Genomic DNA, 19,027 nt, shown 5'->3' on the forward strand with positions numbered 1-19,027 from the left:
AACCTTCGACAATAACCACACTCTTCTTTCCATAATTGAAAATTGGTGCTTGAAGGCAGGCCCCAAATTCCTGAATTTCAATGGCCAGTGTTCCTTTGCTATATATCCAACAATCACAATCCTTTTCATCATGATTCATAAGGCCACACCAATAACAGAAATTTGGAAGTTTCCCATACCTAAACGCAACCCATCCTTCCTTACCATCTTCAAATAAAACTCTATGACTCCAACAAAGAGGTTTTGAAACATCAACTCAGACTCTAACAAGCATAAAATCTCCCCCTATTATATCATTCTTAAACTGAGAGGAAACTATTGTGCCCATAGTCTTTCCAACTTCCTCCACAGTATCAACATTAAGTTTATTCACCGGCAAACCATGAAGTTGAATCCAAAACAAAGAGTGAGTAAAATTAATGTTTCGGATAGCCAAATTATTTTCCAACCAACTAAATAGAACCATGTGCTTATCAAAACTCCAAGGTTTGTTCATCAAAACACGCTTAGCATCAGTTTTAGAATCAAAAACAAACAATCCAATATGGTTTCCAACATCTCGAATCTTAAATTCCCTCCAAGATTTCTTGAATGGCTTGAAAGTCCAACCAATAGCCTCAACATTCAAAACACGTTTAGTAAAAAACTTTGCAACCAAAACAAATTCAGACATTCCACTGTGATTTGCAAGAAGGACATGAAAAGTTTCTTTTTTTGACAAAGAGAAATAGTTCCAATTTGTGAGAAAAAAATCCATTTTATAAGCAGAAAAAGAAGAAAATAAAACTTAAAAACTGTTTCCCCGACCCCAAAGGAAAGCCCAATCAAGCCCTACCAATAACAATGTTAAGGGAGAGAAGAAAATATCACTCTAAGGAAGATAAAGGAATTCTATCTAAGGCAGGGAGCCAGAGATCCTCACGTATAGGGGAAAAAAACCCCTTTTAATGACTGAATCCTTAACTTTTACTTCAATTAGTCGCTAACCTGTGCGATGCACGGGATTCATTAAAAAAAGACAATAGTGCAATTATCTATTGGATAGTGACTTTCTTTGAATATGATGTTTGCTTCAAAATCACTTAACACATACTTCAACAATCTTACATTATAAGTATATCTAACATGACCACAATCATCAATTTGCATATTTTAGAAAGTAACATGCATCATAAACTTGACATCACACATAATGTTCAAAAATTACTGTTAAGAAAATTCTAGTGCACCTATGTTCATAAGAAACTTAACATGATACATAATGTTTTTTTAGGCAACCAATCATGGGTAGTGAGTGGGCCACGCAAGCAAATCCATATGCCAAGGAATTCATTACAATATAATAAACAAAAATGTTAAATGTCTCATAACTAAAAAGCATTGCTACAATCTATTTTTGAATCAATAATTGTGGTGATGGTAGTCATGATGCAAGTGAGCAAAGAACGAAAAACCATGTAAAATATTTGTCATGGTAAGAACATGGAAACACGTACTTACAAAGATGCCCTTAAATCAATGTCATAATTGTGAAGCTAAAATTTTCTTAACAATGACTTATGAACAATTACAAAGCATAAGACATATAATTATCTCCTTAAACATATTACTTATTAGTGAACTATTTCATTTTACCCATAAACAAAAAATAAATCATTAAGCAAACTTTTTTCCAAAATCAACCACATAGATAACAAATACTCACAGAGCTCTAGAAATATTGTTCAAGAGCTTCTCAAAATCATCAAAGAAAATAAAAAATCAACCACAAAATCTAGATTGTTCTCATTTTGCAACAGTTTTTGAAGTTGTTTAAACTGGTCATCCAAATATCCTTTTTTATCACCAATACCAATAATTAGAATTCCTCTACCAATCCAAACTAAATTAATTAACAGATTAGTAAAAAATTTGTTTAATTTAATGGAAAATAGGCTAGTTTTCCAGTAAAGTAATTAAACCAAACAAATACAACCTAAATATCCTTTCAAAAATAACAGATCTTAGGGGGAAAAAGAAACATTCCCAAAAAACAAATAAATGCTTAAAGAGAACAAAAGCCACCTAGAGTAGAGATCCACTTCACACCCAATTTTTGAACAATCTCTCAAAAGCAATTATAACCCCACCAACCAAAAAAAAAAAGATCACCTCATCTAGATAAGCATTGTGTTCTAGCCACTATCTTTGAAATTGAGTCATAACATCGATGGTGGCTTCTTTTTCTCAATTGCATGAGCTTTTATCACTCAGCAAGACTAACCCATAAAACAAAGTGCTAGACTGAAGCAAATCTTATTATAATCTTAGAGTTTAGAGAAGGCTTTGACTAAATAGTTACAGTATGCATAATCTCCAGAGTCATAGATAATTCAATAAAATTTTAATTATATAAATCCCTAAACCCTTTAATTTACAAAAGTAATGCAAGATGAAAACTAAAAAAAAAAAAAAAAAGATATAAAGCATAAGTTTGAGGAATGGCCTTTTGCATATACATTTTGAACATGGCTTGCAAAAGATTGGGGTTAAATGTCCTTCTGTTTCTCTACATCAAGGTTATATTGTCCTACTATACTGAAAGATGTACACCTTCTTTGCATTCCTCAGGAGCCTCATTTAAGTCCAACAGATATGTAAATGCAAATCAACACATATTGAAGATTAAAGCCCACATTAGCTCTAATGCTTGGATATTTAGCTCTCAAAGATTAGTTCTTATACTCCTATAATTATATTGAAAAGGCTAACTATATACTATGTCTTTATCCTATGGAATTTCTTATCAATCTAACAAAGAATAGGACTCTCCTTTAGGCCTTGAAGAAATACAGTAAGGAGTATGAATAGTTGCAAAGTAACATAATTAAGTCCACCTTCAAAATAATACAATTATTTCCTCTTTCCATTTCAAAAAGATCTAAAATTCTAATCTGCATAATCTGGTTCTTCTTCCAACCCCAAAAAACCCATAAACACCACTCCATACCTAATCCCTACTAGTTTTCCCTCACCATACCCAATTCTATGCATTTTTAGGATGGGTTTGGATTCTGTGTTTACGTTTTGCGCTTGCCCATTTGCACGTTTTTAGTTTTTTTTTTTTTTCCCAGCCACAGTTGTTGAGTAAGTCTCCCGTGCACTGTTCACGGACCCACAAATTTCACTTTTCAGCAACTTTTTTATTAAAAATGGGTTCCGCGGTACTATTCACACATTTTAAAATTATTTTGCTACAGTGTTTTCAGTTTTCAGCAATAAGTTCTATCCAAACAGACCCTTAATATTACAAAACCTTATTAGAATTCCCAAAAACAAATCTAATTTCCCTAAACCCAAAACTTCTGCAACAAATTTCAGATTGAATTTGTAGAAGCCTCAGCCTTTAAGGTAATCTTATAGATCTACTAACAATCTCAAATTTGATGGCCAATGATATTATTTTGCTGAGTTTCACATATATGGAAAATGATGCAAAAGATTTGACATGGCTGTATAAGATTGTACGCAATTTAGGTAGAAATCAAATGCTCTAAGTTATTGAACTTACAATTTCTTGAATTTGTATAAGACAATAATTTCTTGAATCTAAAATACCGTACACAATTTAGGTAGAAATCAAATGCTTTGTCAATGCTGACATAATTATGTAGGAATAAAAGTTCTTGACTTCAAGAACTAAGAATCAAAAGATAATCCACTTGGCTATATAAGACTATAATTTCTTGAACCTAAAATACTGTACGCAATTTAGGTAGAAATCAAATTCTTTGTCAATGCTGACATAATTATGTAGGAATAAAAGGCCTTGACTTTAAGAACTAAGAATCAAAAGATAATCCATCTAGTGGACATTCATTACTATCACTTCATATTAACATTGTCTGTAAGTATTGAATCTATTGGTGTATATGACAGAGCCCCAATTAAAAACCACAGCAATCAAAACAATCATCCACACCACAACACAAAGTACTGAACCAAAAAGACAAAGCTCTAATTACAAACCCCAGCATTTAAAATTTCAACATAACAATCATCCACACCATAGCACGAAAGAGGCAGTAACAAAATGTAAAAATGGAAACAAAAAGCATCAAGCAAAAGAATGGAGCACAAGAAGAACTGGGATTTAGAGATACCTCAATTGAATCCTCCAGGTTTTATCAGTATTTATATGGGCTGAGGAGAGGAAGATACGAAGGAAGGAAGTTAGATAGGCGGTTGTTACTGTGAAACCGTAGAGCAGGAAGGTGGGGAGATTTTCACGGCTTCAAATCTTATCAGATTCTTTCCCTTTTACTATGAAACGATGTGAAACTGTAGAGCAGAAGTTCAAACCATCTATTTGTGCGTAACAGTAGAACAGAAAGGTGGGAGAAATTCAAACGGTTTGTTTCCCATTCCCCACGCTGTGTTTCTCACGCACTACTTTTGTCAAACCCTGTTTCACGGTTTAAAATTTCCTGTTGTCCTTAAGTTGAACAGGCTTTGGGTTTGGTCTTTAGGGTAAAATTAAATAGATAAGAAGTGGACTTTATGGTGGAGATAGGGTTGGGATTTATTATATAGATTTATTATGATTCTGAAATTTTTAAAAACTATTTAAAAATTGTTGGACAAATAAAAAAAAAATGATGGAAATGACATGGCCACTGAAGTGGCGCAACGTGAGCGTAGCAACATTAAACGCTACGCTTCCGCTTTTAGCAATATATAGATATAGATATAGATTAGTCTTTAAGTTTAATACTTACATTTTGCCCAAATTTGTTAGCAAAAACAAACCTTTTAAACATTTAAAATAAAAAATAATACTCATCAAACAACAAAAACGGTTTAAATTTCAAGATAAAGTTGTAATGATGAATGATTTGTTATTAGATTGTATGAAGGAGTAAAAGGAATCAATTTCAATTTAACAACTATTCAAATATCCAAATTTTACAAAATAAAAAATGTGAGCATTTGTACTTGCTCATCTAAAATAGCATTAAGCTCAAAATATGGCTAATGAAGTGCAAAAATCATTCACATTAGATTATGAATCGATTATACAAAATGGGATTTTGCTACAATGCTTGGGCAAATATACAAGTCACTGTAGCTTGTGCAAAACAATTTTTTATTATTTCTTTGTGTTTTCTTAGGTTGAAAAAAGAGAATGAATGATGGTTATTGTGTGTGAGAAAAAAAAATGTTTTAAGAAAACCGCAAAAAAATTGTTATCTTAATAACAAATTATAGAATAGATAACCAAATGCAAGTGTTTCAAAAAATATTAGCTAAAATAGAGAAAAAGAAAAAGAAAAAAAGAGAGCATCTTCTCTATATTTATACTATATATAAAAAAGAAGAGTTGAGATGCTTGTTTTTGACAAAACAACTTCTTAAACGTTAAAACGGCAAGAGATGTGTGCTATGTTTTGTTTTTATCATTTGTGAGGGTTTGTTTTGTTTTTATTATTTGTGAGGGTTTGTTTTGTCTTCCGTAAACAATTGACACGGATTCTTTGAAGCCCAGCAAATTCTTTGTAACTCTAAAAACATCTAGCAATGTTTTTCAAACACCCTGGTTTGTAAAACTGTACAACATCCAGTAAATTTTCTTTCCTACTTTCCTTGTTTTGTCCGTCACCCAAACCATGGTAACTTATTAACCACCAGTCTACCCATGGCACGATGTGGTTAAAACTTTAAAAGAAAAATTATGTGAGTTGCATGTAATTAGTAATAATAATTATGTGGGCTGGACATGGTTTTCAGGTGGGCCAATTGTTGTGCTCCTTTGGTCGTCTACCCAACATAACCTTTAAACTTACCTATGTATTGGATTGCTTTTATGATGTTTGGTTGATTCAATCATTAAAGTACACTTATAATTTGTTGTGCTGCGAGAATTGATTTTGTAATACTGATTTCATTTAGTAAGAGAAGGGAAAGGGGCGATACATTAATACTACTAGTTTGTAACTTTATGCATATACATAAATACGCTCAAACATATACAATAAGATATATAGTATAATTCTTATATATATAATTTAAATATTATTGATAGTCATTCTTACATTTTGTTAACTCTTTAAAAAATCTTGTAAGAATATATTATTAGGTATAAAATGTAAACTATCCATATTTTTTTCTTTACTTCTTAATTTTTGTTATTGTGAAAAACTTTTTTTTATACTTCATTTATTCTAGATTCTTTGGGTTTTGTACTCAATAACTCACTTAGACGAATATTTATAATGTAGTCCCACATTTAATTCTAAAATTTGGAAATAAAACTCTCTTTAAAAATAAATAATTTAGGACACATGGCGCAAAATTGGACTCTAATTTGAAATTCTAATTGAACTTTCTCTGAGTTTTACCTATTAATATATATATAGACACTAGTAAGTTACCCGTGCGAGGCACGGATAATATTGTAAAGTTTTATGCAAAATGAATTTGGAGAATGTTGTATATGTATTATAGCATAATTGTTATAGAAATTTATTAGTAATGAGTTCATCATAAAAAGCAACAATTACAAATTTCACACACATATTCATTATAATTATTCAGATAAAGTAATGAGAATTTTTTTTTTTTTTTTAGAAAAAAAAAACAACAACAACTTTGGAAGAATATTACAGAATAAAAATTGATATAGAATGTGTCTTTCTCTTTCTCTTTAATTCTAAAACAAAATACATATCTCAAATATCCACAGTTAATTACATCATTTACAAAACCCACAAATCCACAACGTTTGACCTTAATATCAAAATCGTAATTGTTGTTGTCACTTAATATAAAATGCAAACTCCCCTTCTTTGGTTATAGCCAACTTATACATATTAGAATTAGATTAAACAACAATGTTAAAGCTAAGTAGGTGTCATCAAAATATTGAAGATAAATTACATCGTTTTTGGCTTGTGTGTATTTGACATGGGATGATATGAAGTGCTATGAGTAGGTATATGTAAAGAGGTAGAAGTGCAAAAAGTGAAAATGGTGAATTAAAACGCAAAGAGTTTTGTGTGAATGTGTGAGTGATGAAAAGTCTTGAAACATTGGACCAAATGATACAAAGAAAATTTATTTTTTAATTAGAAAAGTCTTGAAACATTAATCCAAATGAAACAAAAGGTTAATATTTAATTTGTTCTTATATTTAATATGGCACTTGAGAATATTTTAATTTTTTTTGCATAGAATGCGTCCTTTAGCAAAACTTCATATTTCCTACATGAGGTTTTTGCTTTTTATATATATATAAGGAAGTCAATTTTATGGTGATGGTCAATTTAGTTTGGACAAAGGAACAATAAATTTCTGTAACATATAATACTGGGGTACCATTTTAAAGTTACCAATATCCATATATTTACATAACATATGTTTATAGACATGTTTATAAATATAACATACATGCATAAACATATATTATGTATGTATATATGTATGTAGGTTTAATTTATTTACACATTTATAAACATGTAATTTAAAATAAGGAAAAGTATTAGCTTAAATACAATAACCCAATTTATTAGTTTAAATAACATTTTTTTTAACATTTTTTTTTACTATACTGGTCATAATACCCAAAAAATCTTTGGTACAGGTTGATACATCCTACTATTTTATCCAATACAATTTAGAGGAGAACAAATATCAATTTAATAGCTAACGTGGTATTGGCTTCCTTACTTAGAAATCCTTAGAGAATGTGTGAGGTTTGTGTGTGTTTATGGAGTCACCACTTATTTCATTATGGAAAAAATAGAAACCTTTATGATTATACCTTTTTAATGAATATACCTTTTTATTGAACAATTGAATGAATATATCCAATCAAAAGAAATGTAAAATTACATGGCTTTAGGCCTTATTACATTCTATGATAAAAAATTACAAGATATGGGTCTTAACAATTAAGCCTATTATGTAGTTTTCCATCACAGTCCAGCAAACTTAGTTTTAAAGCGAGTTTCTACAGTCTAATATCAAAACAAAAACATACGCATGTGTGCATATATACAATCGACTTACGCGCATGTGTATGAATAAATATTACATGTTATATATATTTATAATTTTTTTTATATTCTATACAATTAAACAACGATGTTTTAGGCTTGATATTAATTTTAACCTTTGCTTTTGCAACACTAAACCACCATGTTTTATAAGTTTATTTCCCATCTCCTCCTCTTGAAAAGAATGAAGATTAAGAAAAAGATAATCATAAATGAACTGATTGCTCCCATAACTTTATGCAAATAACAAATATACAAATTTATAACAATAGTTAATAACTAAATTCTTGCTAAAATTATATTTATTGAGTTAATTAGATATAATGATTTCTTTTATGATCTTAAAAAAATAAAATAAAATTCACCAATCATATATTGTTAAAAATTACATGCCTCAATTTAAGTTTATATAAGTATATGTATATACATAATGTGAACCTTGTTTTTTAAAATTTATGTGCTTCGATTGAAGTATATACAATATTATATACTTATATGTACATAAGTATAAACATATACTTATTTAGACTTGAGATTAGATTGTATAAGTTTGTAAATAAGTTTATAAAGATAATTTTCTTGAAGATAGGTAGTCCCATTTTAATTTTTTTCATTTTTTTATTGGTGGCAAAATGATGTCATTTTCTTCAATTAGTTACAAATTTTAGTTTAGAAGGCAAATGTTGAGTTTTTTGTAAAAAAAAATCTTCTCTAATTCAAATCAAGATCCTCTAGAGTTTTTAGGGCACTCTACCAGATTGATTTCTTTAATCTTAACACTTCATTTTAAAATAAATTGTTGAGATTACACCATGTATCCACTAACAAAAACCTTAAAATAATGATGCCACATTAGCTATAAAAGAAAAGCGAATTGAAATGTTAGATTTTAAATTATTTAATTTATATGAACTTTTCAAAGAAAATCAATCTGAACTCTCCTCCTCTATTAGGTTATGGAGCAAAAGAGAGGATGTGATGATCAAAGATTAGTATGATAAAACCATTGGATGCCTTTATGATAAATCTGGAACTTGATCTTGGGGCTATTCAATTTAGCATGGACCATTTCTTGTGTCCCGTACAAGAGAATTATTTATTCTTTATTATTACTAGTAAATTTTCCGTGCGATATACAGATAATGTTGTAATCTTTTATATAAGACAGTTTTGTAGAATATTGTACATATATTATATTAAAAAAGTAAACTAATTTAATAATTAAAACTAAGAAACATATACATTTTGAGATATTAAAAATTAAATTAGTAGCGACGTATCACAAAGATCAACCTACTCAAACTTTGTAATGGGTCAATGACAAATTTTTTTTTTTTTTTCACAACAATGAGTTAAAGATGAAAGATAGAGAGAAAAACAATGTAGGAAAGAAAATGTATCAATGTAACAAATACTAATATTTTTTCCAATATTCCTCCATAAGCATATTTATTATTATTATTATTATTATTATTATTATACAAGATAGAATTCTACTCTAGCCTAATCTAAGTGTATATGTATGTGAAACTCTCTCTTGGAGACTTGCACTTCAGCCCTTGCCCCCTACATCCCACAAGCATTTATATTTGTGGAGTGACTATTGCACCAAGGGTATGCGGTGATATTATTATTATTATTATTATTATTATTATTATTATTATTATTATTATTATTATTTGCTTTTGTTTTTAATACTAAAATGGTGGGTATGCTAAAAGTCATGACAAAGAGAGATAGGTGTGGTGTAAGCTTAGGCAATTAATAAGATATTAATGAGATAACAGTAAAAATAAGTTAATATACAAAATTAGAGTGTCACATGGCAAGATCTCATGCACTTCTATATATATATATATATATTGATGATTTATTGATTATAAAATAAAAGGTAAATTGCAAATTACACCTCTAAAATTTGGAAGTGTTTGGATTTTACACCCTGAAGTTTCAAAATTTGGATTTTACCCCCTGAAGTTTTGGAGTGTTGGATTTTACACCTTAATGTTTCAAAATTTAGATTTTACTCCCTAAAATTTGGAAGTGTTTGGATTTTATACCCCCAAATTCTAAAACTTTTGAGTATAAAATCTAAACACTACCAAACTTTAGGGATTAAAATTCAAATACCCTTAAAATTTAAGGGGTAATCCAAATTTTGAAACATCATGGTGTAAAATCCCAACACTCCCAAACTTTAGAGAGTAAAATCTAAATTCTGAAACTTCAGGATGTAAAATCCAAACTCTCAAACTTTAGGGGTGTAATTTACAATTTTACCCTAAGCCTCATTTGAGAGGAGTGAATGGAAAGGAATGAAAAAAATAATTTTAGAATATTCTTCCCTTCCTTTGTTTGGGAGTTTTAATGGAGGGAATGAATTCATTCCCTTGTTTGAGAGTTTAAGTGGAAGGGAATGGAATAGGTAAGAGGGAATACTCATTCCTCTCTATTCCCTTAAAATCTCAAATTTTCATTCCCCCGAAATTGAGAGGGATGTGAGGGAATGAAATTAGATTTAATGAATTTTTTACTAAAACTCCCAAAATATCTCTATATATTCAACTCTTTATTTTAAAATAGGGGTCTAATAGTAATATTGTCATAAAATGATTCCATTCCATTCTCTCCATGTTATTCCTAAACAAGATTACTTACATTTCATTTATTTTCATTTATTTCCATTCCTTTATTTTAAAACATCCAATCAAGGTTACTTAATTCTATTTCATTCCATTCTTTTCCATTCCTTTTGCTTACTTAAATACATTCTATTCCATTCCCTTATGATCATTCCATTCATTTTCATTCCCTTCCCTTATGAACTCCCAAACGGACCCTAAAATAAACAATCATCTTTTTATAAGCTGATGTGAAAGATAACCAAGTGCCTTCTGAATAGGTAGACATTTGGCAAAACTAGCAGGTGTACGTCTCTAATTACAAGAGCAATCTTGTTCAACCTTTGATTGGGGAGTGCATGTGGATGCTATATCTGCAATCTTCAATTGATTAAAATCTGGTGGATCGAACACCAGAGCTAACTGGTGGGGGGTAGAATGGGAAAAAGGTTTATTCTACAAGCAGATATTGTCTTAGATTTCATTTGGACACTGAGAAATAAAAAGTTAATCCACAATAGCAGCCCAAGTGGGCAAAGCATCCTATTCTGATTCAGGCTCAAACAGAAGATAGAGAGCTTTGTAGAAGCTCAAGAAAGAGGATTCAATATTTCAATGTTGAAAAGAGGAATATCAATTCTGGTTTGGATCAGACCACCAGATGGCAAGATAAAATTGAATTATGATGCGGTAATTGGCAATAGAGATGTGTGGCATTGGCAATGGTGGCTCGAGATGCTCAAGGTAAAACGCTAAAGGCAAGGTCACATTTTGATAAAGCGAGGAAACCAAAAATAATAGACACCAAAACAAGTAAGCTTTAATCGAATAATAGTTGAAGGAGATTGCAAGCAATGAATAGATGCACTAGCAGAGCTTAACCATAACAAGAGTTGGGGAGATAGCTCCATTGGTGAATGATATTAAAGACATTAGAGGCTGGCTTTAAGGAGTGCAAATTTAGTTGAGTCACCAGAGATTATAACGCAGCAGCCCATTCTCTCACAAAATGGGCAAGTAATTGCATGTTTACTGGTAGCTTGGATAGTTCTAATTCACCTCTTATTTTGCTTAAGGTTTTTTTGTATGATAACTCTAGCTTTTAGTTCAATGGAAATTTCTGTTGATTAGGAGAGAAAAAAATGATGGGGTTTTTTTTTTTTTAGTTCTTTTTTATTATTACCAACATGGTGCCTATGGTTTTTAGAGTATCTAATTAACCCCTAGTGTGTGTAGTTCTTTGTTTCACGCTCATCGGGTAACTATAAGAAGAAATATCTCAGGGATGGTCTCACGGTATTAGTTAGAAGACTCTTTTTTTTGTTTTTTTGGTGATAAAACAAAAGACAGAACAGCAATAGGCAGATTATGTATATTACAAGAAGAAAAAACTTTAAGAGATGCAGCTAATTTGATAGCAGCATGAGCTGCTGAGTTTAACAAACTCCTAATCCAGGAGAACTCACACTGAACAAAGGAATTAATTAAGTTCTAAAATATTATTAATGATTGTAGGATAAGACTTTGAACTTAGTACCTCATAGAATCACATAAGAAACCAACCCTTGGGGTGTCTAGGATAAAGTTTTTTTTTTTTTTTTTTTTTTTTCAGGGGAAACTGAAACTAGGATAAAGTTCTTACATCAAACTAGGATAAAGTTCTTACATCAAAAGGGAATCTACTTATCTTTCTCAAAAGGCAAAGGTATCTCCTTTTCTCAAGAAATGTATCAAAAAGTAAGTCCTTAGAAATACTAGTACTGGTTCCATTATCTAATACAGGTTCAAATCAGAATGGCAAAAGAGATTGTAATAACTTATATTTTAAATGTAGAAGAAAAGGCATTAAGAACCAATGCCAATTCCCAAACATAGAGAAAAAGAATAAATAAATAAACTCACCTTCAAAATGAGTAAAAAAAATTCATCCAATAAAATATTATAAATAAAGTAAGAATATAGTAATAAACTTTATTTTCCAAAGGCTTATTTTGTGGCTAAGTTAAAGGCTTTATAACTCACAAGCAAGCATCTGATGCCAACAAGTGAAGAAATATTTATGAGTGAATTATACCGTATGTTCAGTGACAACCAAACTGCAGACTTTTGTCTTTAAGGCAATGATATAATTGCAAAGTTTTACCCTAATCAGTTTACTTTTATGTTGCCATATCTTTTAACCGAAGTCCAAAATATGCACCAAAGTTCTAAGCGCTTTATAAAGAGGAAGGTATGTTATGAATCCGGTGTATATCATCTCTTTCACAACATACGAGACTCAGCATCCACAACAGTGGAGCCAAATTTTTAGCTTTTTAGCGTCACAAAAAGTCACTTTATCTATCTTACATTCTCACATCCAACAGCAGTGATTTTATTTTAACTTTTAACACAATGAAATAATATAAATACTACAATAAAATAAAATTTCATTCAACCACGAAAACACAACTACAAGCCAAAGTAGTGTGAACGCATGATGGACATTGGGAGAGACATTAAGAGGTAGTGAGCAGAAAGACAAAAGTAGCGTTAACACAAAAAAAAATAATAATAATAAAAAAATAATTTTACCTTTCAGCTACAGTGCTTGGATGTGCTGTGGAGCCAAAAAGTATAGCTCTGGCCCCACTATTGCAAGGTACATTTTGATATTTAGTGGTGCTAAAAATAGCCATATAGCTATTTAGCACCACTATTGCTAGTGCTCTTAGTTACCGACTTGACTGATGTCGATAGGGAGACTAGATTTTGAGTAGATTCAAGAGTTAAAAGCCACAGGTCCCAGACTGCATGAAAGAGGTGTGTTGTCCTGTCGAGGAAATTTCTGTATTAACAATGATTGTAGCATCTATTACCTTTTACAACTAATACTCATGCTACAACAGGATTTTTTTTTAATGAATCAGTAAAATTTATCATGAAAAAAGAGAGCATTTACAATATTAATAAAACAAGCAGAAAAACAGAGTCCATTTTTCATCAGCTATTTATCATTATATCTTGCTTCAGGCCAAATTCCAGCTAAAGTTGAACTCGCATATCAATATAGATTTTGAGGTGCTTTGCCCCACCAGTTCATACATTGACTCTTGAAGAGTATCCCAGAGCCAGATCTTAATTAGGATGCATAATTTCAAATTTCAGCTTAAGACTATGACAGTTCTCATTTTATTCCTTCCTTTCTGATAGTAAAAACTGCACCAGAAGAAAAGCCCCCCCAATCTTACCCCCCCCCCCCCCTCTTCCCCCTTTTTGTTTGTTTGTTTACAAGAAGTGCAGGAAGAGAGATTTGAATCCAGTTTCTCACTAAGTAATATGGGTCTTGACAAAAGCACATTTGTATCTATTGAACCGAAATGCCAATCCCCTCAAGATATATGGAAAGGCAGCAATTTAGAGAAATGTAGGAGGCAGCCAAGTCAAGCTTTTCAACCATGAAAGCTGATGCTTGATGCTACTTTCCATAAAATAATTCAAAGAAACATCTTTTGCTAAAGAAAACTAAATGAAGTATGATCACCTCAATATTAGTCCTCAACATTTTAGTAGTTTATAAGATAGTTCAGCTCTCATTTGGATTTTTTAACATTGGGTATTGTAGAGGGTCTTCAGAGTTGAAAGTTAGTCATGCTATGGGAGACTAAACAAATATCATGGAAGTTTGGCTCTCAAACTTAAGAGCATTAACTAACTGAATGACTTGAGAACTCTTGACTGATTATTGGTTAACTAGATCATTCCAAGGGAAATTGGTAAGAAAAAGTACGAAATCTGATCTTATACACCTTAACACACAAGCGGATTTAGCATTGCGTTCCATTTCATTTGCACCCATCAAGAGACTTGAGTCAACATTATTAAGCAGACCCAACACTAGTGCACTTCTGGCTCTATCACAAAAGAAATACTACCATTCTCATCAAATAATGAAAACAATAAAAACATATTCAGGGCGTTTGGGTGACATTACAATAATTATGCAGCACAATCACGGTTAAAGATGGATAGAAAAGCAAACAAATTAAACCATATAGTTGATACATTCATTCCAGAAACAATTTGAGAGGCTTTTGAGCATAGTGACTTCCACTCTATAGCTTTTATAATTTCATATAAATTACAATTTATTGAACAACATACAGAACCCAATATGACAGAAAATTCTAAAGCTAGGCAAACAGAACCTGAGAGCTTGAGGGCGTCAAGTCAGAGTAACTTTGTGGTGCATCCACAACCTGCCATCGAACACAAAACTTCCACTTTTTATTGGAAGTTTCTTTTTGGTTGAACCTTGAGATTTCACCCACAGCAACATGAAGGTTACGACCCACAACATAGATTCTGCAATCATATGCATTGACCGCAAAAGGTTTGCATATTTGCTCTGGTAAAGGAGGCCCATCTATTGGTTCCCAGGAATCATCATCTGTGTAATACACCTTAAGCTTCATTCTTTCATGCTCTGAAACCACAAACAAGTGCCCATAAACAACCACACTTGAACCTGTCCAGCCTTCTCTCAGCCCAACAGCCATACTCTCCCACTTATTGGTTCTAGGGTCGTAAACCTGACCCCTGGGAGAGACATAGAAAGGCCATAACCAGCCTTCCGTAACAAGAAGTTTCCCATTAAGAACTGCTGCATCATAAGACGCCATATTCGTTCCCATGCTTGCAATGGGACACCAACTCCCCTTAACAGGATCCATAACCTCAGCTGAGTCAAGCTCAAAAAGATTTGTGCTGTTTCCTCCAGCGACATAAATCATCCCATCAATCACACCACTTGCAAAAAAAGATCTAGCAGTGATCATCTGATTCATCACAGTCCAACGGTTTTTCTGCATCTCATATTTCAGAACCAAGTCTAGAGGGCAATCTACATCAGAAACCATACCGCCACAAACAAAGAGATTGCCATCACGGGGGATCGAAACACATCTAACTCCATGAGGACAAACCTTATATTTGCAAGGCATTGCTGGGATAGTGTGCCATGATAAGTGAGTAAGGTCAAATACCTGCCACTGAATCTTTCCAGTGCACTTGTGGAACGCAAAGACAAAGAGCCAAGGGTCTTTAAAGCCCATTTCTTTTCTTCGGGTGAAAAATAGCTCTTTACTACCAAGCAGTAAATGCCACCGCTTGCAGACAGCTTTGCAGACCGTGTGACTCTTGACTGGAAGCCGGAGAAGACAGTTAAGCGCCACATCATCAGGAAGCCCCGGAATGAGGGGTTCTCCCCTGAGAATTAACTCTGACTCGGTTGAAGGATTGAACAAAGAAGATTGGAATACTGCTAACCGAAATTTTGGGGATAATGTAATTTGGGAATCCCCCAGCTTGTGTACAGGCGCCTGTTGGGAAGACAATCGGACCCGTTGCATCTTTCACTCTTAGAACAATACTTTATCCCTTGAAGAACAATAATGATGCCCTTATTCCAATATGGAGTTCCTTGTCTATGCTATATCAGTAGATGGCTATAATATATCAACCCAAAGTAATGATCATGTTCCAAATTTTATGACTTATTCACTCTTCCTCACTCTTGGTACAAAATAGCTATCCCAAAATCTAGAATTACACCAAAGTGAAGCACCAATGCCTTGTCCAAGATATCCTCATAACATATAATTACAATTTACAGAACATAAAATTCACACAAAACCCTTCTAAAAATCCAATTCAATCCAATATGCACCAAATAACATTAAATTTTGCTCTCCTTACATTCACACACTGCTTTTTATAACCACCATAGCCTACCAATATAACAACTAGATGCTCTATATGCAGGTGAACTATAAAAGCACCAAAACCCCAGATAACAACAGTACCCCAGAAACAGCCCAAATTCTCAGCTATTTCTTAAGAGAGATAGAAACCAAAGACCCAGTAAAAAAAAAAAAAAAAAAACCCAGTTTGTAAATCAGACAGAAATGAATATTTTATGATCTCAAAGACTGATAAGTCAAAATATAAACCAATCCCAGAACATAGATTTTGCTATTTCTAACTTAGAAAACAAAACCAAAAAAAAAAAACCCAAATAGCAGAAACCACAAAAAGTGATGAGGAAAGCAAAAATAAGAACTTACAAGCCAGAAATTGCTGGAATTTTGTAATAAAGATGGTGACTTTGATGAGATTTAGAGAGCTCTAGCTTTGGCAATACAGACAGGCTACAACTTTAGACCATTCTTCCTCTTAAAGGGAAGAGAGTATATATCAATATATGTACACAACCACTACATATTATTCTGCGGCAAAAAAAAAAAAGGCTTCATTATATAGCTTCCTACCGACCACGCGCCTATAGAGCGTGCTAAACATGCAGTGAGTTTAGGAACAGAGAAAGCTTGGGTCAAAGGTACGAACGTGGTTTTTACGTGACAGAGATGGTGGTTTTGTATCTGGGTTTGTAATCTTTTATACGTAGAAAGATTAAAAATGAAGATTAACTTTCAAAGAAGAAGTGCCAAACGCGTAATTTAAGGTAAGAACATCTGTTTTTTTTAAAGACAAATATTTATGATTAGTCATTAATGGATAATCAAATATAGAACTTTGCGAAGAAAAAGAAGTTAGGAAGAGGTGGATGCTGTAACGAATTAGAATAACGAGAGTAACGATGCCAAGTAATGACAAATGTTTATCTGACTGATAATGAAAGGTCTTGATTCCCTCTTTCTTTTGGCTTAGATTTGTTAAAAAACTTTTTATTTTTTTATTCTAAGGATTAATCTGTTAAAGTACTTGATTTTTTATAAAAAAATGACAAATACACGAAGAAGTCTTCAACTTTTGTCATAATTTGTTACGTAGAAAAAAAGTGAGTGATAGAAGTAAAATAATATATTCATGCTTTCGTCACAATTGACCATATGACAAATTGTGACAAACTTTATGAATTATCTTTTATGTATTTAGATGTTTTAGATTTTTGTTTTTCTTTGGCTAAAACTATTTTTTTAATAGCAAATTTATATTTTCTTTTGTTTTCTCCTCCTTTTCCGGGAACTAAAGGAAGAAATGTAAATTATTAAATACTTGAAAACAATTGGTTTTTTTGTTGTGTGTGGAAATTATCCAAAAAAAACTTTGAGTTTGACCACTTTAAACGTGGCAATCGGTTCAGATAGGATCAATCAGGGGCCAGGTCAGGTTCGTCTGAACCTGTATTTTTTCACATTGAAAAAGGAGATTAAAAGCATGTATTTGTCAATTAATAAGTTATACAACAAATTAATTTGTGTTACAATAAAAATATCTAATAATAATTGATCTCCCAATAAGTGTGTCTATATATATTCCTCAAAAGCATCATATATTAAATACTATGATTGGTCTCATGACAAGTGAATATACAACTATTATCAATGTGCTTAGGGTTCTAAAAGGGAAAAGGTTTGAGCTGCGGCGTTAACAGCATGTTGTAATTATTTCTCAAAAAAAAAAAAAACTATTATCAATGACATAAATAATTTAAAATCATAATATTATGAACTAAATAAAAATATTAAGTTTGCACAACAATTTGAACAAACATAAATCCCATTAAGAATTTATACATATGCGTTTAAATAATAATTAATTGCATTATTATTGTTAAAGAAACAAAAGGCACAAATGAATGTGACTATATTTAGATAAACATTAATTATGATTATATACTCAAAGTCAATAAAAATTATTCAAGACATTTCATGATTACCTTTTTTAAAAAATATGTAAATATAGTGGAGAGGGCTGGTGGGGTTCAAACCCTAGTGCCTAAGGCAGGGCACCACAAAAAGTGTTGGAACAAATGGAGTATCCCTTGAATCCCACAATTAGCCTCTTTTTTTTTTTCTTTTTTTTTTTTTTTTTTTTAACTTTAGCAATACAATTTCACACACTAAAACATACAAAGGCTAGTGCCCATACGCAAGTAGGACTTCTCTACTTTTCAGTTGTCACAATACACCGAAGCCTGCTCATTCTAGTAAAGTTTATAATACATTTGATCTCTTATCACAAAATCTTCTTGATTTTGAGGGCCAAACTATACTGTTATTCAATAATGGGGGTAATCCACCGACTATTAATTATTTCATCAATCAACTATTAATTATTGTGTTAATTTCATCCACAAGTTAGTCAACAAGAAACTCAATTCGCAAGCAACTGCTGGAAAATTACCAAATAAATTCCTAATTTCCTATTAACTAGTAATGTAAGAGTATAGTGGCAATTTACGTAGCATTTACATCAGTGATATATATGATTTATAAGTCCAGTATTCTTTTATTTATCTTTAATATTTAGTCAAATTTATTATGAGTTTTGTTGGTAGTTGTTCCAGCTTAATAATCTGATCATAAGGCG

At 31.6% G+C, this 19,027-nt stretch overlaps 1 protein-coding gene across 1 annotated transcript; it reads right to left on the minus strand.

Moving 5' to 3' along the window:
- Positions 1-13,054: 13,054 nt before the first annotated feature.
- Positions 13,055-16,920, minus strand: LOC142636525 (F-box/kelch-repeat protein At1g30090). Its single transcript, XM_075810777.1, has 2 exons — positions 14,842-16,920; positions 13,055-13,466 (listed from the first exon to the last, which is right to left on the minus strand). Exons 1-2 carry the CDS (start codon positions 16,042-16,044, stop codon positions 13,416-13,418), a joined length of 1,254 nt encoding a protein of 417 aa, XP_075666892.1. The 5' UTR covers positions 16,045-16,920; the 3' UTR covers positions 13,055-13,415.
- Positions 16,921-19,027: the final 2,107 nt, after the last annotated feature.

This window comes from Castanea sativa, chromosome 5 (assembly GCF_040712315.1).
Source record: "Castanea sativa cultivar Marrone di Chiusa Pesio chromosome 5, ASM4071231v1".
In the NCBI taxonomy this organism is placed as follows: domain Eukaryota; kingdom Viridiplantae; phylum Streptophyta; class Magnoliopsida; order Fagales; family Fagaceae; genus Castanea; species Castanea sativa.

Coding starts and splice junctions, on each gene's coding strand:
- LOC142636525 (XM_075810777.1), bottom strand. CDS start 16,044: ATGCAACGGGTCCGATTGTCTTCCCAACAGGCGCCTGTACACAAGCTG. Junction 13,467..14,841: donor TGACGCCCTCAAGCTCTCAG/GTTCTGTTTGCC, acceptor TTTCCTCGACAG/GACAACACACCTCTTTCATG.